Genomic DNA, 23,649 nt, shown 5'->3' with positions numbered 1-23,649 from the left:
CAACTCTACCATTCCTGGAAAGGATAGTCAATTAATTCATTGTCCTATGACTCTACCATCCTTAGGACTTCTTTGACCACAACGCTGCTCCCTAACCAACACTCCTCCATATGTGTCTTCTCTTATTTGAATGTAGTAAGCACCTTGAGGGCAAGAACTGTCTTTTGTATTTATGTCCTAAGCTCTTCACGCAGTGCCATGTTGTTCAGTCTGCCCAGCTCTTGGCAAAGATATGGAGTGGTCTGCCATTTCCTTCTGCAGTGCGTCCCCATTTTACAGATGAGAAACTGAAGCAAATAGGGATTAAGTGACTTGCTCAGAGTCACACGGCTAATAAGTGTCTGAAGCAGGATTTGAACTCAGATCTTCCTGACTCCAGGCTCAGTGCTCTATCCACTGCACCATCTAGCTGCCCAAATGCCTAGCACATAATAAACTTTGCCATTCATTCACTCATTCATTCATATGCTTATGGAAACTGTCCTTTTTCATGATTGCACCTCAACCTCTCCACCCTCTTCAGAACAATTGCCTTCTTCTTTCAGGCTCCCTACACACACACACACACACACACACACACACACACACACACACACACACCCCAATTATCAGTCAATAGCTCCTTTCTTCCATGTCAACCCGTCCAGACCTCCCCATCTATCGATCAACAAGTATTTCTTCAGCATCTTGCATGTGTCAGGTACTGCTACTAATAATCCCTGCCTTCAAAGAGCTTACAATCTATGAAAGATATTACATGCAGTTACATGAGTGCCTTTTCCCCATATGAACTATGTATGAGTGCTGTCCCTTGCCTAGACAGACATTCTGTCGGCCAAAAGGAACAGAAAAAAGACATTCCTTTGAACAAAGCAGCTTGAGACAATCCTGAGGACCTGAGAGAAAACGGCAGAAAACGGCGCTTATACTGACTGAAGGTGAGGATGACTGCAGTGCATTGTGGTCCATTTACATAGCTCATTTACATAGAACTGTTTTCAGGGTTTTGAAGGAGATAGCTGAGAAACTATCGCTGCTCATTGATTGACAGAAGAATGAGAAGGCACGCTAGGCTTTGGGGCTGAATCATACATGCATAATGAATACAAGATAATTTGGGGGAGGTGCCAGTAGCAGCTGAGAGGGATTTGAAAGACTTCCTTGCAGAAGTTGCCACTTGAGCTGAATTTTGAATGATGTAAGAGATTCTAAATGGAGGTTTGGAGGAAGTGCATTTCAGGCACAGGATACAGCCAGGTGCAGCTGCTGGAACGGTGGACTTAGAGCCGGGAAGCCCTAAGTTCAAATCCAGCCTCAGACACTTCCTAGCTATGCGACTGTGGACAAGTCACCTCCGTCTGCCTCAGTTTCCTCAATTGTAAAATGGGCATTAGAATACCACCTACCTCCCAGAGCTGTTGTGATGATAATATTTGTAAAGCATCTAGCACAGTGCCTGGCACATAGTAGACACTATGTAAATGCTTGTTCCGTTACCCCTTCCCTCCCCAGTGCAAAGATACAGATATGGGAAATTTTTATTTCTGCCACCTGCAGGTCCTTCCTTTTTAAAAGACTGAGTTCACTACAAATTTATGTTACAAAATCTGAAATGGGCACTCACTCTTACAAGGCAATATTTTTATATTTCTCTAATTTTCTTACTATGCTCATCACAGTAGCCTTTCCAAATGTTTGCATCCCTCATCAAACCCCCTATGTCTTCCCCACCTCCTACCCTCTCAGGTGAGAACCTTGCCTCATATTTTACTGAAAGAATTAGGTCATTCGCTGGGAGCTCCCTCTTCTCTCCTTCTCCTTCTCATCACGTAGCACCCAGATGTCTTCTACCACTATCTCCTCTTTGACCCCCATCTCACGTGAAGAGGTGGCCCTTCTCCTTGCCAAGGAAAACCCCTCTACATGTTTCATTCCATCCTATCTTCTCCAATAGATTGCTTCCTCTGTCATCTCCATTCTTATTTATCTTCAATGTCCCCCTGTCTACTAGCTGCTGCCCTACTGCCTACAAATATATCCACATCTTCCTCATCCTCAAAAAACCCTTACTTGATCCATCTATCCTAGCTGTCATCCCATGTCTCTTCTCCCTTTTCTGGTGAAAAGCCATTTACATTCGGTGTCTCCATTTTTCTCTTACTCTCTTCTTAACTCTCTGCAATCTGACTTCTGACCTCTTTATTCAACTGAAATTGCTCTCTCCAAAATTACTAATGATCTCTTAAATACCAAATGCAAAAGCCTCTTCTCATTTCTCATCCTTCTTGACCACTCTGCTACCCTTGACATCATTGATCACTCTTTTCTCCTTGATACTCTCTCCTCTCTAGGTTTACTAGGTTGTGGCACTAATCCCATCTGACTGCTCCTCCTCAGTCTCTTTTGCTGGATTCTCCTCCAGCTTATACACACTAACCATGGATGGGCTCACTCCTATGCACTCTTTTCTTCTCCCTCCATTTGATTTCCCTCAGTGATCTCATCACTTCCCATAGATTCAATTGATTATCTCTACGCTGATGATACTCAGAACTACTTGTCCATCCCTAACCTCTCTCCTGACCTCCAGTCTCACATCTCCACCTGCCTATTGGACATATAAAACTGGATGTCTTGTAGACAACTTAAACTCAATATTCCAAAACTGAACTCATTATCTCTCTCCCTCCCTCAGTCCTCACCCCTTTGGGATTTCCCTGTTATTGTCCAGGGCCCCACCATCCATCCTCCCAGCACCCTGGTTCACAATTTAGGTGTCATCCTTGACTCTTTACTCTCTTCCAGCTGCCATATCCACTCTATCATCAAGTCCTGTCAATTCTACCTTCATGACATCTCTCTCCCACATGCCCCCTTCTCTCCTTTGATGCTTCCACCACCCAGGTACAGGCTACAACTCTATTACTTGCAATAACCTGCTAGTTTATCCACCTGTCACAAGTCCCTCTCCACTCCAGTCAATCCTTCACTCAGCGGTCAAAGTGACTTTCCTGAAGCTTGGGTCTGACCAGGTCACCCCTGTACTCAGTCAACTCCAAGAGCTCCCTACCACCTTCAGGATCAAATATAAAATCCTGTGCTTGGTTTTCAATGCCTTTCACAACCTGGACCCCTCCTAACTCTCTAGGTCTTCTTGTGACTTATTCATTTCCATGTGCTCTGAAATCCAATGATACCTGCTTCCTTGCTCTTCTCCCCACAAAATACTTCATCTTCTGATGCTCGGCATTTAGACTAATTGTCCCCCATGCCTAGAATTCCTTCCTTCCACATTTCTACCTCCTGACTCCCCCGGCTTCCTTCAAGTCCCATCTAACATTGCACCTTCTATAAGAAGCCTTTCCCAGTTCCCCTTAGTTCTAGTTCCTTCCATTTGTTGATTACTAATGCTTTTTCCTGTACAGTTTCTTTGTCCGTATTTGTCTCTCCCGTTAGACTGCCCTTTAGAGCAGGGACTGTCTTTTGTCTTTCTTTCTATCCCCTGAGCATAAAACAATGCCTGGCATATAGTTACTGCCAATCAGTTGTTTTTCACTCTCTTTTTTTTTAGGCAATTGGGGTTAAATGACTTGCCCAGAGTCACACAGCTAGTAAGTGTCAAGTGTTTGGTCTGAGGTTGGATTTGAACTCAGGTCCTCCTGACTTCAGGGCCGGTGTTCTATCCACTGCACCACCTAGCTGCCCAACTCTTTGTGACCCCATTTGGAGTTTTCTTGGCAGAGATACTGGAGTGGTTTGCCATTTCCTTCTCCAGCTAATTTGACAGATGAGGAAACTGAGGCAAACAGGGTGAAGTGACTTGCCCAGGATCACACAGCTACAGAGTGTCTGAGGCCAGATCTAAACTCAGGAAGATGAGCCTTCCCGACTCCAGAGCTACTGCTCTATCCATTACACCACCTAGCTGCCCCTGGCATATAGTATGGGCTTCATAAATGCTTGTTGACTGGCTGGCTCACAGCATTCTTCTTTACCCCCTCCCCTGCTCTGATCCTTGATGACTTCAGTATTGACATCAATGTCTCTCGAAGCATCCAACCCTCCCACCTGCTTGACCCGTCGCCCTTCTGCGCCTCCCCTCTCCACTCGACCTCAGCCCTTAACAGAGGTCAGCCGTCCTGTCTTCCAGCTTACCATCTGCTCCCAAACTCTCCTGCCGCCACAGTCTTAAATGCTGAATCTCTCCACTCTGGCATCCAGCTCCTGGCTTTCCATTGTTCCTGATGCTCTCTTCTAAGCCAGCTCTGTGATCTAAAGCTAAGGACCTCCCCGCTCTCTCAGTCCATCATATCTATTGTGGTTTCATCGTCTTCCCTTAACATGTTCACCCCATTAACAGGTTCAGCAAGGAACTGTCATCCACCTGTGAATCCCTTCTGATTCTTCCACCTTCACACTCTGCCAATCTTCATTCGTAGCTCTTCCCCAACATTTATTTTCTCAATGCCTAAGCGCTGAGAATTTCTCCCTTTCCAAGCTACAGAATTCTCTTGGAAAACATCATGAAACGATGGAATCCCATCAGAGGCATAACAAGGGCATAGCACTGGAGCTTTGCTACAGGACACTGAAATCTAGAGGATACTGATAGTACCTGGACTCTTTCTGTAGGTAGAAACAAGCTCAGTAAGTGAGCTTAGTATCTACTTAACCAATCAATCAATAAACATTTATTAAGCACCTACTATGCCCAAGCACTGCGCTAAGTACTGAGGATACAAAAAGAGGCAAAAGACAGTCACTGCCCTGAAGGAGCTTATAATCTAATAGGGGAGACAGCATGACAGCAAACAGATGGAAGCAAGCTGTTTTATCATTGTTCAGTCCTTTCAGTCATATCTGACACTTCATGACCCCATTTTGGGGGTTTTCTTGGCAGAGATATTCTAGTGGTTTGCCAGTTTCTTCTCTAGCTTATTTTACAGATGAGAGACTAAGGCAAACAGGGTAAAGTGACTTGTCCAGGGTCCCACAGCTAATAAATGTGTGAGGCTGGATTTGAACTCAGGAAGATGAATCTCCCTGACCCCAGACCCAGCACTCTATCCACTGAGCCACCTAACCACCCTTAAAGCAAGTTCTGTATAGTATAAATAGGAAATAGCAAGAATCATTGAGAACAATTAGCCGCAATATGATTCAGTCCTCTTCCCTGGCCAGGATGTCCTCCTCTGCTCTCTCCCCTGGCAGCATCCTCTTGGTGTCCAGCCAGATGCCCCAGTGAGACCTCGTGTCCTCAGATCCACAGGCTCTCCTTAAGGGCTTTCCCTTACTGGAACACACCTTTGCCTCTGGTTCATGCTCCGGGCTTACCAACTGCTACATATAGCTCCAAGTCCCCTGCAAATTCAGCTCAACCAGTCTCAAACTGGGGCTCTTCGATATCGGAAATCCTCTTTTTCTAGCACCACCATCACAAAACATTATCTCCACCTCCTTTTCTGGAAGCTAATCTCACCCCCTACTTGGCTAAGAATATAGATTCATAGGATTAAAGATTTTGAACTGAAAGAGAGGGTAAGAGATTTGCTTCAGAGCACCAACTAATAAACTCTGAAGGGAGATTTGGTCTCTGGTCTTCCAAGGCTCGATGGACTGAACCCTCTACCTATACCAAGGCCGTCCTTCTCGAGCTCCTTCATCTCCCTTGCTCCCAGCTTTAAAACCTTGCTACCTCTTAACATTTCCGCCCCCCCCTTTTTTTTTTGCTGCTAAAAGCTTTTAGGTTCTCCTTCCAAACCTATATGTGTGTGTGTCTATATGCATATCCAGGGGTGGGGAATCTCCGCCTCGAGGCCCTCAAGTGCAGCCCTTTGACCAATCCAAACTTCACATAACAAATCCCTTTAATAAAAGGATTTGTTCTATAAAACTTGGACTCAGTCAAAAGGCTGCACCCAGTGGGTATATGTATGTATATTATACATATTTGTTAGAAAGGAGAATTTCTTTCAGAAAAGAAGATGAATGAATAAATCCTAATATATATGCACAGATATGAGGATTTATCCGTACATCTTATTTTTCATACCAGTCATATCACCACTCCTTACCTGTCACAAGGAAATGCGGTTAAAGCAAACCAACCAAGATAATGAGTGCATCTGACAGCATTTGTGACGTTCCATTACCCATAGTTCCCCACCACTGTACAAAGAGGCAGGAAGTGTGTTTCATCATCATGGCATTGAATCTGAGTTCAGCTGCTTTGGGGCTGTTTTCATTTGTGTTCATCCTCATCAATGTTGTTCTTTCGCTTCATACGTCTTCCCCCCATTTCTCTAAATTTCTCGTATTCATCTTTTTAGATGTATCCAATTACGTTCATGCAAGACAAGTTGTTCAGCCATTCCCAAATGAGGCCCCATTTTGTTTCTCTTTTATTTTCACCCTTGAAAAAAAGTGCTTCTGTGAAATTTCAGTCTGTCAAGAATTATGTTTTAAATGCCTCCTATGTACCAGGCACTTTGCTCAAAGTTGGGAATGCAGAGAAAGGCAAAAACCAGTTGCTGCCCTCAGGGAGCTTACAACCCAATGGCAGAGAGGACAGCAAACAGCTGTGGACAAACAAGATGTAGACAAGACAAACAGGAGATAACCAATAAGGAAAGGCATTAAAATGAAGGGGGCTTTAGAACAGGCTTCCTGTAGAGGTAGATAGGCAGCTGGATGGTGTAGTGGTTAGAGAACCAGGCCTGGAGTCAGGATGACCTGAGTTAAATTCTAGCCTGAGACACTTACTAGCTGTGTAACCCTGGCCAAGTCACTTAACTCTGTTTGCCTCAGTTTCTTCATTTGGAAAATGAACTGGAGAAGGAAATGGCAAACCACTCCGGTATCTTTGCCAAGAAAACCCCAGATGGGGTCATGAAGCATTGGACACAACTGAAAGTGTGAACAACAATAGAAAGTAGGATGATGGGTGGGACTTCATGGAATCCAGGAGGCAAAGATGATGAGGAAGAAAATTTTGTCATATATGGGCTATTTTTTTTCTATATTTGACCTCCTGGAGTGAGTCTATGCCTAGTGGTAGAACAGCTAGGTCAAGGAGTATGAACATTTCATGGCTTTTCTCTGCTTTTCAGAAAGATTAGACACATGTGCAGCTCCACCAACAATGACTGAGTGTGCTCATCTTCCGCCAGCTCCTCCAGCACAGACTCTTTCCATCTTTTGTGAATGTGGTCAATTTGAAGGATGTGAAGTAAAATGTCAGAACTGTTGTAATTTGCATTTTTTCTTATTATTAGTGATGTGGGCCTTTTTAAATTTTTTGCATTTGTTATTTTGAGAACCATTCATCTCCTTTGACGGGATACTGGGAAACACTTATTAGCCTCAGTTTCCTCATCTGGAAAGTGAGGCGGTTGGATTTGATGGCCTCTAAAGTCCCTTCCAAATCCAAATCCCTCATCACCTTGTGATCCTTTCCAAGGTGAATTCCCCTGCGTCTGCCCTTGGTTCCATCCCTTTTCATCTCCTACCAGAATCACAGAATTGGAAGGACCCTTAGGGACCTTAGTTGGTCATTGTTGCTTGGTAAGTTCTTGTCCCACTGTTTGTGTCCCCATTTGGGTTTTCTTGGCAGAAACTGGAGTGGTTTGTCATTTCCTTCTCTAGCACCTACTATGCCCAAACTGAGGAAACCGAGGCAAACAGGGTGAAATGACTTGCCCAGGGTCACACAGCTAATAAGTGTCTGAGGCCAGATTTGAACTCAGAAAAATGAGTCTTTGTGACTCCAGGGTCAACTCTATCCACTGTGTCACCTAGCTGAATCATCCCAGATCTGAAAAGAATTCTTTAACCAGAGGGAAGAAACAAGCATTTATTAAGCATCTACTACATGAAGCGCTATCCCAAGCCCTTTACAAATATTATTTCATTTGATCATCACAACAATCCTGGGAGGCAGGTGCTATTATCATTCCCATTTTGCAGTTAACCAAACTGAGGCAACCAGAGATTAAGTGAATTGCCTAGGGTCAGGAAGCTAATAAGCATCTCAGGCTGAATTGGAATTCAGGTCTTCCTGACTCCAGGCCCAGTGCTGTATTCACTGGGTCACCTAGCTGCTTTTAGGAGGCAATACAAAACCGTGCTGGCCTTGGAGTCAGGAGACCCAAGGTTCAAATTTCCCCTATGTGACCCTAGGCAAGCCTCAGTTTTCACATCTCTAAAATAGAAATTATAATAACCCATCTCATAGAGTTTTTGCAAATCAAATGGGATTATGTATGTGAAGTACTTCAGACACAATAAAGCTTATGTAAACATTAGTGATGGCAATGAATGCTGAAATTCATTTTATAATGTTTAGCTTGTGGCTGCTGTCATGAACGTCAATGAACACACTGTCTATGTGTAATTATGTTAGTGGTTGAGACCCGCTTTCTCTTAAAATTAGGAACCCTGTGCACTCAAAGTTTTTCTCTAATCTTTCCTCTGAATAGCTCTGATAAAGATCTAGCTGTTACTCAAGAGATGTAGGGAACTGCTACAATTTTATAAGAATAAGAGCCATTCCCCACTAGATAAAGTCTTCAAAAGAAGAAATGAAATCGCTAAGCAACCATAGGAAAGAAGGCTCCAAACTGCTAATAATAAGAGAAATTCCAGTTGAAGCATTTCACCTCACACCCATCAAAGGAGCCGAGAATGACAAAAATCCCAAATGGTCAATGCTGGAGGGGCTGTGGGAAGGCCGGTACACCAATGTCCTCCTGGTGGCATTATGAACAAAACAAGTTAGAACAAACTAACTGTGACTTTGACACAAAATTTCCACTCCTGGGCATAGACCTCCAAGGAGGTTAAAAAAAAAATAGAGGGAAAGGTCCCATAGGTACAAAGATATTGATAGCAGCTGTAGTGGGACTAGAAGGAAAGAAGCTGCCTGTCACCTGTGGCTTATGAAGGTAGTGAGAATAGCACCACATAGTAAGAAAGGAGGAATACGAGAATCTGGAGGAACTTGCCAAGATCCATGTGAACTTGGAAGCCTTCAAGCTACGGATGCATAAGCACATGTCAGACGGGTTGTAGTGGGGATTCCTTGGGGTGTGCTGACCCAGCTGTTCTACCACTAGGCATAGTCCTCTCATCCTTCTGTGGCTGCTGAGATAGATCTCTTCCAGCCCTGAGATTCTCTCACAACTGACACAGAGTAAAGTAAGCTGAAAAGGACAGGGGATTTTCACAATGACCACAACTAGGCGAAGAAAAACTACTCAAAGACCTTAGAACTCTGAACAATACAGTGACCAAGTGATGCACTGGAGGGGTAGAATAACATTTACCTTTTAAGACAGAACCAATGTGTTTATTCATTTGCTTAACTTTTGTTACAGGAAGGTTTTTTTGGGGGGGGTGAGACAAGAGTCATTGGAAAGGAATAGTGATATTAAAAAAAAATAATAAATCAAACATTTAAAAAGAAAAAAAAAATCACTGTAGCTAGCAGTTCAATTTTGAACTGGCCTGAAGTGGACACTGGGGTTAAGGGAGCTGAACTAGAAGGTTAGATATTTACCCCTTGATAGCATCAGAGGTTGGGGAGGGTGGGAGGTGATTAGTTTGTGATTACACTCAGGCTGGGCAGCTAGCTGGCGAAGTGGATAGAACACCAGGCCTGGAGTCAGGAAGACCTAAGTTCAAATATGACCTCAGCCATTTACTAGCTATGTGACCCTGGGCACGTCACTTTGCCCTGTTTGCCTCAGTTTCCTCATCTGTAAAATGAGCCAGAGAAGGAAATGGCAAACCATTCCAGTATCTTTGCCAAGAAAACCCCAGATGGGGTCAGAAAGAGTCAGACATGACTGAGGCTGCTTTGACAGAGGCACTATTTCCATTTTCTTCTACTAAGGCAAGACAGTAGACTAAACCCACTGGTCAGATCACTCCTCCATGGCATGTAGAGCCGAGGAAGAAATCAGAACACTGAGGATGGATGGGGCAATCCCAGAATGCCCAGTTTTCCAACAGGGCCCTCATAATCCATTGGAACATCCAGCAAAGGAATTGTCATGGCCTGTTCTATTAAAGAGGGGAGTTGAGAGGAAAGTTCACTAAGGCAGAAAGCCAAAAGAGCTGAGGATGTTGGCCTAAGTTGGCTGCTGCTCCCCCCCCCCCCCCGCCCCAGCAAAGATGGCCTCTATCTCAGGCGATAAGTCCAGGCTTTAGAAGCCAAAGGGCAGTGTATCTAACCACAGCCCAGGAGGTGTGCTCAGCAAACTAATCTGTCTGAAGACCAAAAGGAAAAACTGAGGCCCTGTCTGCTTCCTGTGCCCACATTTAGAGCCTCGGTGGGTATAGATGGGTACCTAGGGAATTGGAGTGTGACCATTTGGGAAGATACAGCACAGGACTGGCAGACAGACCTCCTTAATTAACTTCTCTGTGCCTCAGTGTCTCTATCTGTAAAACATGGGGTGGATTGGATGACCTCTGCAGTCCTGCCCAGCTCTCATCCTTCGGTATGCCCTCTTTTCTGCTCCCTTCCAGAGGGCAGGAGAGGAGGAAGGGAAAAGAGGGAGAAGAAAGAGGAAGACAAAGAAAGAGGAGGAAGAGGAAGGAGGAAAAAAAAGAGGAAGGCAGCAACAGGGAAAAAAGAAAAAAAGGAGAAATAATAATAATAAAAATAATACTATCTGGCATTTATATAGGATTTTAAGCACTTGCAAAGCACTTTATAAATAGCTTCTCATTTCATTTCCCAACACTCCTGGGAGATAGGTGCTATTATTATCCCTGTTTTTACAGATGAGGACACAGAGGCAAACAGAGGTTAAGTGACTTGCCCAGGGTCGCACATCTAGTACGAAAGGCCAGATTTGAACAGAAGTTTACCTGCCTCCAGGTCCTTTGCTCTATCCAATGCACCACCTAGCACCAAAGAGGGAAGGAAGATGGAACACGGGGAAAGGAGGGAAAAAAGGAGGAAAGGGGAAAGAGGAAGACAAATTTCACATACCACCTCCTGCATGAGGCCTTTCCTGATCTTACACAGCTGCTAGGGCTTCCTCTGTGCTCCCCTAAACCCCCATTTTTTACCTATACTACATATGCCAGTATATATGTACATGTTGCCTCTCTCACAGAATAGATGCCCTTTGAGGCCTAGAACCACTTCAGTTTTTCCTTTGACTCACCAGGGCCTGGCACATTGGAGTGCATTTGGGTTACCAGTAGAAAAACAAGGCAGTCAGTGCTTCTCCGTAGCTCCCGTTCTAATACAGGGAGGCAACTCAGAGAGGAGGTTTCAGCTACAAGTCATCTGGAAAGGCCCTGGTGTCCTTAGGGTGGCTCAACAAAGCAGATAGTAACGCATTTTCTTTACCACCGTTTCCATGGGCTTCTGGAAGCCTCTTGGTTTCTGCTGTTGAACCACTGGACAGTGCCACGGTCCTTGGTGGTGAGATCTTTCTATTCCAGATCCTCAGGAGCTGTGGCTGCTGGGGAGGTGGGGGCTGCTTTCCTGGACTGTGGCTGTGGGGCTAAGCTGGAGTCAGGACCCAAGGCAGAGGAGTGGGGAGGGGACAGGAGGGGGCTGTTGTAGCCAGGGCTCTTGGGCTCTGAGTCCTTGGGATATCTCTGCCAGGGACTGAGAGGAGGTGGTGATCGAGGTGGCTTGACCGGTCTAGTACACGCCCTCTCCTACTGTGCCTTGCCTACCCCCTGGCAGTTGGTAAGCAGGTGATGGTGGTAGGGATGCTAAGTTCCTTCTCCAGGGATGCTCCCCTGGATGATGGGTGTAGGGCAGCTTGTTGATTGACTAAGAAGGAAGAATGGGAGGAGGAGGAAGAAGAGGATAGAAGCGGGAGGAGGGAGAAGGAAAAGTGAAGGAACAGGGGAGGAGGAGGGGGAAGAAAAGAGATAGGAAGAACAGGCTACAGAAGGAACGGGAGGAAGGCGGGAGCGTTAGAAAGGGGAGGAATCCAGAGGGAGTGGGGGAGGAGGAAGACTGGAAAAGGGAGGAGGGTGAGAAGAGACTGAGGAAGGCAACAGGAGGAGGGAGGAGTAGAAAGGGAAGGAATCCATAGGGGAAAAAGGAAGAAGGGGGAGGAAGGAGAGGAGGGAGAGGGAAGGAGCAGCAGACAGGATGTCGGAGGGGTAGATAGGGGAAGAATCCAGGGGAAGGAGGGAGGAGAGATGGGGGAGCAGGAGATGCGCTTTCCGAGATCGCGCTCTCATTGGCCGATGGTTCCCATGGAAACTGCATGGCCTCCCACCCCTAGGGAAAAGGAGCGCTGCACCGAGGCGCAAGCGCAGTGTGGAGCAGTAGCTCCCGCAATGTCCCGCTGTCCTCCCCCCCTTTCCTTGGGAACTCAAGGCTAGAGCGCCCCCCTCCACTTCATCGGTCTCCTGCCCTGTTTCTTCCACCGCCACCAACCCCCCCACCAGCTTCATTAGGTTGTTCCCTGAGGGCTTTGCGCCTGCGCGGGGAGTGCGGGGGTGGATGCGTGTCCTTAGCGCTAGGGCAGCGTAAGAAGCCAGGGGGTAGTCCCGCGCCTGCGCAAAAAGAGGAAGATGGAGCCCCAAGGGAGGTAGGGAAGGGAACGGAGGAAGGAGCTCCTGCGCCTGCGCCATGGGTCGGGTCTGTAGTGGCCCAAGACCCACCGGAGGCGGAGGTTCAAGGGAAGAGAGTAGAGAAGGGTGAACTTCTGCGCCTGCGCCTACGCCTTAGGTCTGGCGAAGAAGAGAGAAGGCGCTGGTGGAGCGGCACGTTGTGCGCCTGCGCCGTGGACCCAGCGAGGGCGGCGGACCCAGCGAGGGCGGCGCGTGCGGGACCGCGAGGGGGCGACGGGGCGCGAGGCCGGCGGAGCGGGGCGGGGCCGGGCGGGGCGGGCAGGGGGAGGGGCCGGCGGGGCAACTGCGGCGGCGGCGGAGCCCGAGCGGGCGGCCTGCGAGGGAGCTGCTGCTGCAGGAGCGCCTGGATCCCCGGCCAGGGCGGGGGCCGGTAAGTCACCCCCTCAGCGCCCCACAGTCTGGGGGTGCGCCCCACCCATGGACCCCGTGCCCCGCACCCCTAGTGCCTCTAATCGGGGGGTGCACCGTCCCCTTGGAGCCGTGCCCCGTTAGTGCCCTGAACTCTGGGAGTGTAGCCCCACCCATGGACCCCGTGCCCTCATACCACCTGGTACCCCGTGCACTCCGCCTAGACCCCCAAACCCTGTACCCCTACTGCCGGACCCACGTACTCTGCACCCCCATAGTGTCCCAGATCGGGGGAGAGGACTCTGCTGCACTCCTCCGAAGACCCCCGTACCCCACATGCCAGAGTGCCCAGGACGAGACCCCACTGTACCCCTGCCCATGGACCCCATGGACCCTGTACCCCCTGGTGTCCAGACGTGGAGGGGCTCTACTGTTTCCTTACCCTTGGTTCCCAGGACTCCAGGCGCCCTCTACCCCCCTAGTGCCCAAGACCCCAAGAGTAGACTCTCACCCCTGGCTCCCAGGATTCCATACCCCTTATACCCTTGCATTTCCCCGGTGCCCACAACTCCAGAGTTCAGCCCTATCCGTAGTCCCCAGAACCCCTGTACTCCCTTAGTGCCCAGAAGGGGGGATCCTGCTACATTCCCACCCATGGTCCCCAGGGTACCTCCTTAATCCTCAGGACCCCCTTCCCAGGTACCCTACTGTGTACCCCCCCTTAGCTCCCATCTCCGTCCCCTTCCCAGGATTCCACTTCTGGGATCCTCTGCTGTCCCTCCCCTAGGCCCCAGACCCCTGTCCCCAGGTCTGCAGGCTCTCTGCTACATGTGCCCCTTTCCCAATGCAGCTACCTTGTCCTGGCAGGTTTTCCACACACACACACCCTCCTCCAGCTCCCTCTAGGGTGCCCCCAACACCCCCAATCTTCCTGGCTCCTCATCTCCCCCTACCCAGCCTCCCCTCCCAGCTGCCCTGTCACCTCAGTAATTCCCCATTCTCCCCATCATGCCCAGGCCCCACTGTGTTCCCTCAGCACCCCCAGTCTTCCTCACGACAGGCCCCCCATGTTCTCCAGTCTCCCTTTGTCCTTTCCAGCCAGTCTCGTGTTACTCGGGCCCCCTCTGCTGTTCTCTAGTTCTCCGGGGTTCTCCGGTCCTCCCCCTCCACTGTTCTCTGGTCCCCCAGGGTTCTCTGGTCTTTCCCACACCTTTCCCTAGTCCCCCAGGGTTCGCAGGGTTCTCTAGTCTCCCCGCCACTGTTCCCTGGTCCCCTGGGATTCTCAGGGTTATGCAGTCCCCCCATTGTTCTCTGGTCTCCCCCAATGTTCCCTGGTCCCCCAGGGGTTCTCAGGGTTCTCCAGTGTCCCCCCAGTTTCCTCTGGCCTCCTCTCAGGACCCTTCTGGATCCCTGGTCCTTTTAGTCTCTTTCATTCAATACAATTCAACAATGATCACCCCAATATTCGAGGCGCTATACCAGCCCTTTCTTAGGGCTCTTTCCCACATCTCCCACCTCTCTCCAAGTCTCCTCCAGTGTCTGCCCGAGATTCCCTTACCTCCATCGACCTTCGGTCCCGTTTACACCCTTGTCCCCAAGTTGCCCCAGTTCCCTTTGCACCTTCCCACTGTCTCCCAGCTCCCCTCTGTGCCCTGCTCACCCATGTGGGGGATACAGAGGAGGAGGTGGCACAGGGTGGGGAGACGCCAGACAGGTCAGAGCTCGGTCAGTGCAGGTGGGGGGAGGGGGTTTTCCTGTCTCTCCCTCCCGTCCTCTTCAGGCTTCCCCCAGTCTCCTGGAGGAAGAAGAAATGGCCCAGTGTGGGGGGAAACTCAAATGAGAAGGAGCTATTGGCACACAGGCAGGGGAGCTTTGGGGGTGGGCATGATTGGGTAAGGGAAGCTGGGCGCACCATGGTGGGGCAGGCGTGGGAATGGCCCACTGTCTAGGAGGAGGTGATGACCCCCACAGCCACATGGGGCTGGAGAGAGCTAGGCAGGGGAGGACAGATCCCGAGGGGGCTGGTGGGACACACAGTGGAGAGGAGACGATTAGATGAGAAGGGGAGAGCCAGGGAGGCCAGGAGAGTTGGATGACAGTGGTCTAATGAGGAGGGGAGATGAGGCAGACACGCCTGAAAGATGGGGATGTTTGGTGGGCTGGTGTAAGCTGAAGGGGAAGATGCTCACTGGACGGGAGAGACCGTCGGATGAAGAGAGCGGATCCTTCTGTTGGGGGATGAAGGGAAGAGTCTTTTTCCATCGTAGAGGATGGAGGGGGCCTCCACCTCCCCAGTCACCCCTTCCTGCATCTGCTTCCCTCACAGCACCCAATGCAGGAAAAGGCCCTGGACCGGGTGCGGGCACCAGCAGCAGCAGCAGCAGCATGGCGGGCGAGGTGGAGGAGATCACCCGCCTGCGAAAGCCACGCTTCTCCTATGAAGAGAACCAAATCCTGATCCAGGAGGTGCGGGCCAACTACTCCCAGCTGTACGGCACGCAGAGCCGCCGGGTGACGGTGGCCGAGCGGAGGCGGGTGTGGGAGGGCATTGCCGCCAAGATCAACGGTATCACCAGCTGGAAGCGCACGGGCCAGGAGGTGCAGAAGCGCTGGAATGACTTCAAGCGCAGGACCAAGGAGAAGCTGGCCAGGGTCCCCCACTCCACGCAGGGCGGCGGGTCTGGGCCTGGAGCCTCGGAGGACGCCTTCTCTGCCGAGGAGGAAACCATCTTCGCCATCCTGGGGCCCGGTGTGGTGGGGGGGCCCGAGCTCAACACCGGGCCGTCAGCTTCCTTCCACCCGCCTCCCCCGCCGGGCCCCTTCCCTCACCGATACCTCCTGGGGGGAGAGCAGCGGCCGGCCGGTGAGTGGGGGTGGACAGAGGCAGGGAAAGGGTGAGGCTAGCCCTCAGAGACAGAGCAGGGTGCAACTTGGTTTAGAATGAGGGGAGAATGCGATGTGTGTGTGTCCACTAGAGAGAGAAGTGTAAATCTCACTACTGCCCGGTGAGCTGGGTGCTGTCATCAGTTGTAAAAATGGGAAGACTGAGGCTGAGAGATTAGAGACGTGCCCAGGGTCACACAGCTTGGAAGGCACGGGGAAAGGGTTGGAACTTGGGTTTTCTAAGAGCCGAAAGAAGCGAGAGAGCATGGGATGTCAGAGGTTGGAAGGACCTTAGGATACAGTGTTCAAATCTCAGTCGGCTACTTATCTACCCCTGTGTGATTCCTTGTGTCGCTGAGGTGAAGAGCAGCTGGATGGCGCAGTGGATAGAGCACTGGGTCTGGAGTTAGGAGGACCTGAGTTCAAATCCAGTCTCAGTCTCTTACTAGCCGTGTGATCCTGGGCCAGCCACTTAGGCCTGTTTGCCTCGGTTTCCTCATCTGTAAAATGAAATGGCAAACAACTCCAGTACCTTTGCCAAGAGAACCCCAAAAGGACTCATGAAGAGTCAGGCATAACTGAGCGTCCCCAGCACCACTTAGATGAGCCCTTCCCCGATCAGTGGCTCCATTTTTCTAAAATCGGGGTGGGCCTCCATCTCTAAGGTACCTCCCCACCTTGAATCCTCTGAGTGTCGGAAGAGCCTTAGGTCAGAGGTTGGCAGGGCAGGGAGGCAGCTTTCCACAGGGGAGAAGGGACGCGCTGATCCTTGGGATCTTAGGACCCTGGCCCATCAGAGCAGGAAGGGACTTCGGAGGGTCATCTGCTCTAGCCTCTCCTGTTGTACAGTTGAGCCAACTAAGACCCAGGGAGGGGAGGAAATCTGCCCAGAACAGCACAGTGATCAGGGCCCTCGCAGGCCTCTTGGGTCTTTCCCAGTGATGCTCTGCAGTTCTTCCCATCACGGGTATTTCTAAGACAGGCCTAGTCCTAGGGTGAGGCCGCACGTGGCCCTCCAGGTCCTCAAGTGCGGCCCTTTGACTGAATCCAGACTTCCCAGAACAAATCCCCTCAATAAAAGGATCTGTTCTGTAAAGCTTGGACTCAGTGGAAAGGCCGCACTCGAGGGCCACACGTGGCCTGACGGCTCCCAGCCACGGCAGGCGCACCAGCTGACTTTGGCCAACTTAGGCATCCTTTGCCCTGGACAGACAGCCAAACCCTCCGTGGGGCACACGGGGGCCACCCCTCCAGTGCCCGGAGGGGAGTGGGCCCCTCGGCTCCGTGCTGACATTGAAAGGTGGGAGCCTGGTGCTGGGACCTTGTCCTCATTCTGTCCCCTCTCCCCAAAGCCAGAGGGGGCCTCAGACTCCTAGTGCAGCCACGCCCTCTTCAGAGAGGCTTGTCCTGGTCACGCCCCGATTCTTCAGCCCACCCGGGGGCCGATCAGACGGGCTGGGGGGTGCCCCGGTAACCAGCAGTTCTCATTCACACAACTCTCTTCTTGCAGAAACCTCAGTCCGGAACAAGGCCTGCAGCAGCCCCGAGCCATCGGCCCGCCCTCCTTGCTACCCCTCGGAGGGCATCCTCCTTCGTCCCAAAGAGCGGGACTCCCCACCCCCTCCTGCCCCAGCCCCTGCCCCAGACCAGGCAGCCCTGCAGATTGTCCAGCTCCCGAGGCTAGCCCCATCGCCACCTCTGCGTCCCCCGTGTCCAGGCCCCTCTCCTTCCAGCCTCCCGCCGCCGCCTCCCCTTCCACCCACCTTAGACCCTTCTCTGGACTTCCTCCGTGCCCAGCGGGAGACTGCAGAGGCCATCCGTGAATTGGAAGGCACTTTGCGCCAGGGACTGGCTAAGCTGAGCAATGTCCTCAGCGCCCTCCTGCCCCTCTTGGCTGGCCCAGAGCCACCCGTGCCCCTGCCTGCTGCCGGGCTGGCCCCGGCCCACCCCAAGGTGGAGACCTCACCTGAGCCCGCGGCGTTAGCCGTGGAGGAGGGAGAGGAAGCAGCCATAGTGGGGACTCCCCCAGGGCAGGAGGGGGGTACCCGGCCTCCTCTACCCAGAGATTCACCTCCAGTGAAGAGGAGGAAAGGTTTCCCAACGCGAAAACGGAGGGGAAGGTGGAAGAACATGTGATCACCCTGCTCAGGGGTGTCCCGCTGCCTGCTCCCGGTCTCCTGCCACCCTCTGCCCTGCTTGGCCCAGTTCAGGGGGAAAGGGAGGCTCAACACTGCTTGTAACCAATTCCAGTGGGCTCTGGTCCCTTCAGCTGCTCCCTCCTGTCGCTCTCCGTTCCCACCACCCCCTCTGGGGCTGTGCCACCCACAATCCCCGTTTAGTGCCTGATTTTCTTTAGCGTTAGGCTCAAGTTTCACAGAATTTGGAGATGGAGGGGACTTTGGAGTCCCCTCAGCCCAATCCCCTCATTTTAGAGAGGAGGAATGAAGCCCGGAGAGATGGAGAGACTTGCCCAAGGTCCCCCCATAGCGTCGAAGTGGCAGGTCCAGATTCAGACCTAAACCCTCAGACTCCAGATGCAGGGTTCTTTCCCACAATTCCACGCTGCCTGCCCCCTAGTCAGACACATGCCCAGCCTCCCCAAGTATCACAGCCTTAGGAGTATCCCCATCTTGGACGTGCAAAGCCGTCACTTTAACCTTATTTATTACTGTTCTGTGGGAGGTGCGGTTGGAGGGTCTGTGACCCCCTTATCCACCAGGTGGAATTCCCACCTGATCACCCCCAGCTCGTGGGGGCCTCCTGTCCCGTGGCCCAGAAGCTAGGCTTAGGGTTCCACCACTGTGCCTAGACGGCATCTGAACCTGGGGTTCAGACGCGACGGGCAAGACATGGGGAAGTCAGGAGCTCCCCGCCCCTCCTAGCACACCAGAGGGGCTAAGTCCCCGGTCCCTCCAGGCCTCAGGCCTTCCCGCTACCACTCTGTGCCCGCCTTCTTACCCCCCCCCCCACAAGAACAAGATATCAATAAACTATTTTTTAATACAAAGCCTGTGACTCTGGTCTCAGAGGACCTGTAGTAACAATGCCATGCTTTCAGTGGCGCTGTTTAAAGGGCTTTTCAGGCATCTTTTGAGCTGTCCAACACTGGGCTAGGAGAGCCACGGTAGCCCTCCTCCTCCTCCCCACACAGAGTTATAGACAGCGAAACGGAAGTCTAGAGGTATTCGTCATTGGCTAGAAGTGGCAGGGGCTGGCAGCACTTGAACCCAGGTCTTCCTGACTCCCAAGCACATCCTAGGGCTCCGGGGACATCCTAGTGCCAACACCGTTATTTACACGTCTGGGCACTTGGGATCACTGTCTGGTGCGACGGCCTCATCTTACAAATTAGGAAATGGGCTCAGAGAGGGTCGGTGCTTCTTCCTGCCTTCGGAAGGAGGAAAGGGGAGTCACACACGTCGTCTAGTTGACCCACATCTTACGGAAGAGGAAATTCGGGTCAGTTTAGGAGACTGTGCCAAGCGCTTCAGGGACGCTAGCTCGTGGGAGCCACTCCCAAGGGCACACGGGGGAAAGAGCTAGGCTTCAAACCCAAGTCCTAAACCCAACGCTCTCCCCGGGGGACGGGCGCGGAGGGGAGGCCGACTCCCAGCTCTCCTGGGGACGGACTGGAGGAGGGACGAGACCTCACTTCCCCGGCCTGAAGCCGCGGGCTTAATCAGCACTCGAGTGGTCAAAGCCGAACTGGAGAGAACAGAATTGTGGGTAGGAGGTGGATTTGGGGGGACAGGAAATTCATCACCTTCCCCCCAAGCCACGGAGCATTCTGGGAGTTGTAGTGAGCCTGGCGGGGAGGGCTTGTAGCTGAGAAAATTAACCCGTTAGGGCCTGGGAAGAACTGGAAAGAGTTCCTCACTCCAGGATGCCATGATCTTGAAGCGGGGGGGGGGGGGGGGGGGGCGAGGGACCATGCACGGGCCTGGTGCTCCCCCAGCCCACGGACCCAAAAGATGATAACAAGTCAGGGCTGGAAAGGACACGTAAACATCTGGTTTCCATCCTGCCTCTGCGTGACCTTAGGCAGGCATGTACCCTCCTTGGGCCTTCGTTTCCCCACCTGTAAAATGAGGGAGTTAGCGCAAATGTTCTCCAAGGTCCCTTCCCCCTCGAGATCTCCACTCTGAAGGCCAGCCTCTCGCCCACTCCACCCCCTTCACTGCACGGAGTGGGACACGGAGGCTGAGCGGGGAGGTCACTTGCTCCCGGGATGCAGCCCAGCCTTCGTCCAGAGTGTCGGGACACCACGGCCTTGTGAGTGTCTCCAGGGTCAGGAGGGAGACCTTGGAGCGATTCATGTCCCTGCCTCAGTCTGGGCTCCCCTTCTGGAAAAAAGTAGGGGACTGGCTTCCTCGAGGGCCGAGGGGCTTCCAGCTCTAAATTCTAGCACCCCTGACCCTCCAACTCCTCCCCTGCTCGTTCTCATGGTCTGCGTCCTCCGTTCTAGCATTCAGCGCCCCACCTGGGGCCACGCGCCGACAGCTCGGACTGCCCTCCCGCCTCCCCCGGGCCCAGTGGTCAGGCCGGCGGCCAGGGCGGCCAGCAGGGCGAGCGCCGCGCTGCGCTGGGCTGTGCAGGGCAGCTCTGCGCTGCGCTCCCTCCGCCCGTCCCGGGCTGGCCCTCGGAAGAGACTACATCCCCCAGAAGGCATTGCCCGCGTGCGTTATGTAAGTTTCCCTGCGAAGCGGCTGCTGGGGCAGAGGAAGGCGGGCGGCCGCGGCAGCGGAGAGAGCGGACTGCGACGGCCGCAGCGGCCAGGGGCGGCGGGCAGGGGCGGCGCCGCGGCGAGGCCTGGCCCGGGCACGGGGAGCTGCGCGCGCGGGGGCTACGCCAGCGCGGCCCGGAGCCGCCGAGCCTGCCCGGAGGGGAGCGGAGCGGGGCGGGGCGGGCCCTCCGGCCGGACGTCGGGAGCGCCCCCTCCTTGGAGCTGCGCAACTCTGCGCGAGGGAGGGAAGGCGGGACCGCGGGACGGACGGACGAGGGAGGGAGGGAGGGACGGAGCCCGCGGCATCGAGGGGCGGCGGCGGCGGCGGCGGCGGCCAGGCCGGCCCTTGGCTTGAGCCCCGGGCGCCATGGCGTCCGTGCAGGCGTCGCGGCGCCAGTGGTGCTACCTGTGCGACCTGCCCAAGATGCCGTGGGCCATGGTGTGGGACTTCAGCGAGGCCGTGTGCCGGGGATGCGTGAACTTCGAGGGCGCCGACCGCATCGAGCTGCTCATCGAGGCGGCCCGACAGCTCAAGCGCAGCCACTCTCTGCCCGAGGGCCGCTCCCCGGGGCCCCCGGCGCTCAAGCCCCCCTCCGCCACCGGCAAGGAGACCGTGGCTGCCCAGCCCGCTGACCGCTACGACCGGGCGTCGTCGTCCTCGTCCTCCTCGTCTTCGTCTTCCATCGCCACGGCGGCAGCCTCCTCCGGGCAGCCCTCCCGCATGCCCCTGCCACCGGCCACCCTGGACTTTGGGATAGGGGCCCGGCTGGCCAACGGGGAAGCAGATGGGGCCCGCAGGGCTCTGCTGGGGGCCATGCCTGGCCTGGTCTCGCCTGGGCTGCTAGCAGCTGCTGTGTCTGGGCTGGGCGGCCGGGGGATGGCCCTGGGGGCCCGCCCAGGCTTTGGGGCCGATTTTGAGAAGGAGAAGGCGGTGGCCGGGGTGGGTGCTGGGGGCGTAGTGGGCAGCCAGCCTCCACGGGCGGCAGACTGCCTGGCAGAGCTGAACGAGGCCATGCGTGGCCGAGCGGAGGAATGGCACGGGCGGCCCAAGGCCGTTCGGGACCAGCTGCTGGCGCTCTCAGCCTGTGCCCCCTTCAATGTCCGATTCAAGAAGGACCACGGGCTGGTGGGGAGAGTGTTTGCCTTTGATGCTACTGCCCGCCCCCCAGGCTACGAGTTTGAGCTGAAGCTCTTTACCGAGTACCCGTGTGGCTCCGGCAACGTCTATGCTGGTGTCTTGGCAGTGGCCCGCCAGATGTTCCACGATGCCCTCCGGGAGCCGGGCAAAGCTCTGGCCTCCTCAGGCTTCAAGTACCTGGAGTATGAGAAACGGCATGGCTCTGGCGAGTGGCGGCAGCTGGCCGAGCTCCTCACCGATGGGGTCCGCACCTTCCGGGAGCCCGCCCCTGCCGAGGCCCTGCCTCTGCAGTCCCCCGATGGTGCCTCCGCTCGGCCAGCACGAACCCCCGGCCCAGTGCCCAGGAGGCGCAAAGCCTCACCTGAGCCGGAGGGGGAGGCAGCCGGGAAGCTGACCAGTGAAGAGCATCAGCAGCAGCAGCAGCAGCAGCAGCAGCAGCAGCGCCACTGGGGAGCAGCCCCCTATGCGGGTGAGCCAGCAGTAGCGGCAGCCGGGGCTCCTTCACCCATTGCAGCCCTGAAGACAGTGGCTGAGGGGCTGGGTCAGTCGCCCAAGGAGGGAGGTGGGGGAGGCCCTGGGAGGGCTGGAGGAGCCAGTCCGGCAGGCTCATCCCCAGCTGCTCCTCAGAGGCTGGTAGCCCGGAACGGAGAGGCAGAGGGGGAGTCTGGGAGCGGTGGAGTGGCCGGGGCGGGCGGTGGGACCAGTGGGGCTGGGGCTCCCCTGTGCTGCACTCTGTGCCGGGAGAGGCTGGAGGACACCCACTTCGTCCAGTGCCCGTCAGTGCCAGGCCACAAGTTTTGCTTCCCCTGTTCGAGGGAGTTTATCAAGACCATGGGCCCTGCTGGTGAGGTCTACTGCCCTAGTGGGGACAAGTGCCCACTAGTGGGGTCCAGCGTGCCCTGGGCCTTCATGCAGGGTGAGATTGCCACCATCCTGGCAGGTGACATCAAGGTGAAGAAGGAGAGGGATCCCTAAGCTTGGCTCTCCCTCCTTCCCACATCCCTTCCTAGGTCCCGGGTTTCTGGGACCCTGGACCCTGCAGCTAAATTATTCCCTCTGAGCGGCCCCTGCCCCCACACCTTTCCCTTACCCACAGACTGAGCTTTCCTAGAGCTAATTCTGGGGGGAGACAGCCTTGAGGACACCCCCAGAGCTCTTAGCTGAGCCCTGCCAAACTCCTGGTACCCAGCCCCTAGGCTGAGCTTTCCCAGAACAGCCACCCCAGATTTGGGGGTGGGGGGAGATGGGGCCAGAGCACCCCCAAAGCCCAGAGCTGGAGACCCAGGTGTCTGGGTTTTTGCCCGTGGAAAAACTCTGTGGAACTGCTGCCCCCTGATTTCCAGTGGGAGATGGAGCCAAGGTCATTCCAGAGCCCTCAGAACTGGCCCTTTGATGCCTGTCTCTGATCTCCTTCACGCTGAGCTTCCTTGCAGCAGGTGCCTGCTGTTTGAGGGGAAGAGATGGGCTCAAGGACCTGGCCCCTGGATTTCACGGGGCCCTAAAACTCCGAGCTGAGCCCCGAGATGTCTGGGACCCCGACCTTAGACAAAAACCCAACAAACTCTGGAACCATTGCCTCCAAGTCCAAGAGAAGAGATGAATTTAAAGATGCCCCCAACCCAACCCCAGAACTGGGGCCGCGGACACACTGGGTCCTTGCCATTCACTAGTGCTTCCTGGGAGTGGTCACCTCTGGTTCCAGGGGGAGACCAGTTCAAGCACACCTCCAAAGCCTAGCATCCGGGACACTGGACGCTTGGGTCCTGACTTCGTACAGAGCTTGCCCAGAACAGCTGACCTCTGAATCCGACAGGTCCAGGGGCGAGTCCTAAAGCCAGGCACCATGCTTTTGGACAAAATTTTCTGCAACAGCCGACCCCCTCTCCCCGGGGTGGGGAGTGTGTGTGTATGTGGTGGTTTTAAGGACATCATTAAGCTCTCA

The 23,649-nt window shown here is 53.7% G+C and overlaps 2 protein-coding genes across 2 annotated transcripts; both read left to right on the top strand.

Moving 5' to 3' along the window:
* The first annotated feature begins 12,613 nt into the window (after positions 1 to 12,613).
* LOC114030959 (myb-related transcription factor, partner of profilin-like) lies at positions 12,614 to 18,853 on the top strand. Its single transcript, XM_027845920.1, has 4 exons — positions 12,614 to 12,656; positions 12,713 to 12,985; positions 15,290 to 15,826; positions 17,357 to 18,853. The coding sequence occupies exons 1-4, from the start codon at positions 12,614 to 12,616 to the stop codon at positions 17,980 to 17,982; spliced, it is 1,479 nt and encodes a 492-aa protein (XP_027701721.1). The 3' UTR covers positions 17,983 to 18,853.
* Positions 18,854 to 20,925: 2,072 nt separating this feature from the next.
* Positions 20,926 to 23,649, top strand: LOC114030991 (interferon regulatory factor 2-binding protein 1-like). Its single transcript, XM_027845974.1, has one exon. It carries the CDS (start codon positions 20,937 to 20,939, stop codon positions 22,680 to 22,682), a length of 1,746 nt encoding a protein of 581 aa, XP_027701775.1. The 5' UTR covers positions 20,926 to 20,936; the 3' UTR covers positions 22,683 to 23,649.

Source organism: Vombatus ursinus, unplaced genomic scaffold (assembly GCF_900497805.2).
Source record: "Vombatus ursinus unplaced genomic scaffold, bare-nosed wombat genome assembly UNPS02015030.1, whole genome shotgun sequence".
Lineage (NCBI taxonomy): Eukaryota > Metazoa > Chordata > Mammalia > Diprotodontia > Vombatidae > Vombatus > Vombatus ursinus.
The sequence above is the reverse complement of the archived record's forward strand: the minus strand, read 5'-3'. Positions and strand labels throughout refer to the sequence as shown.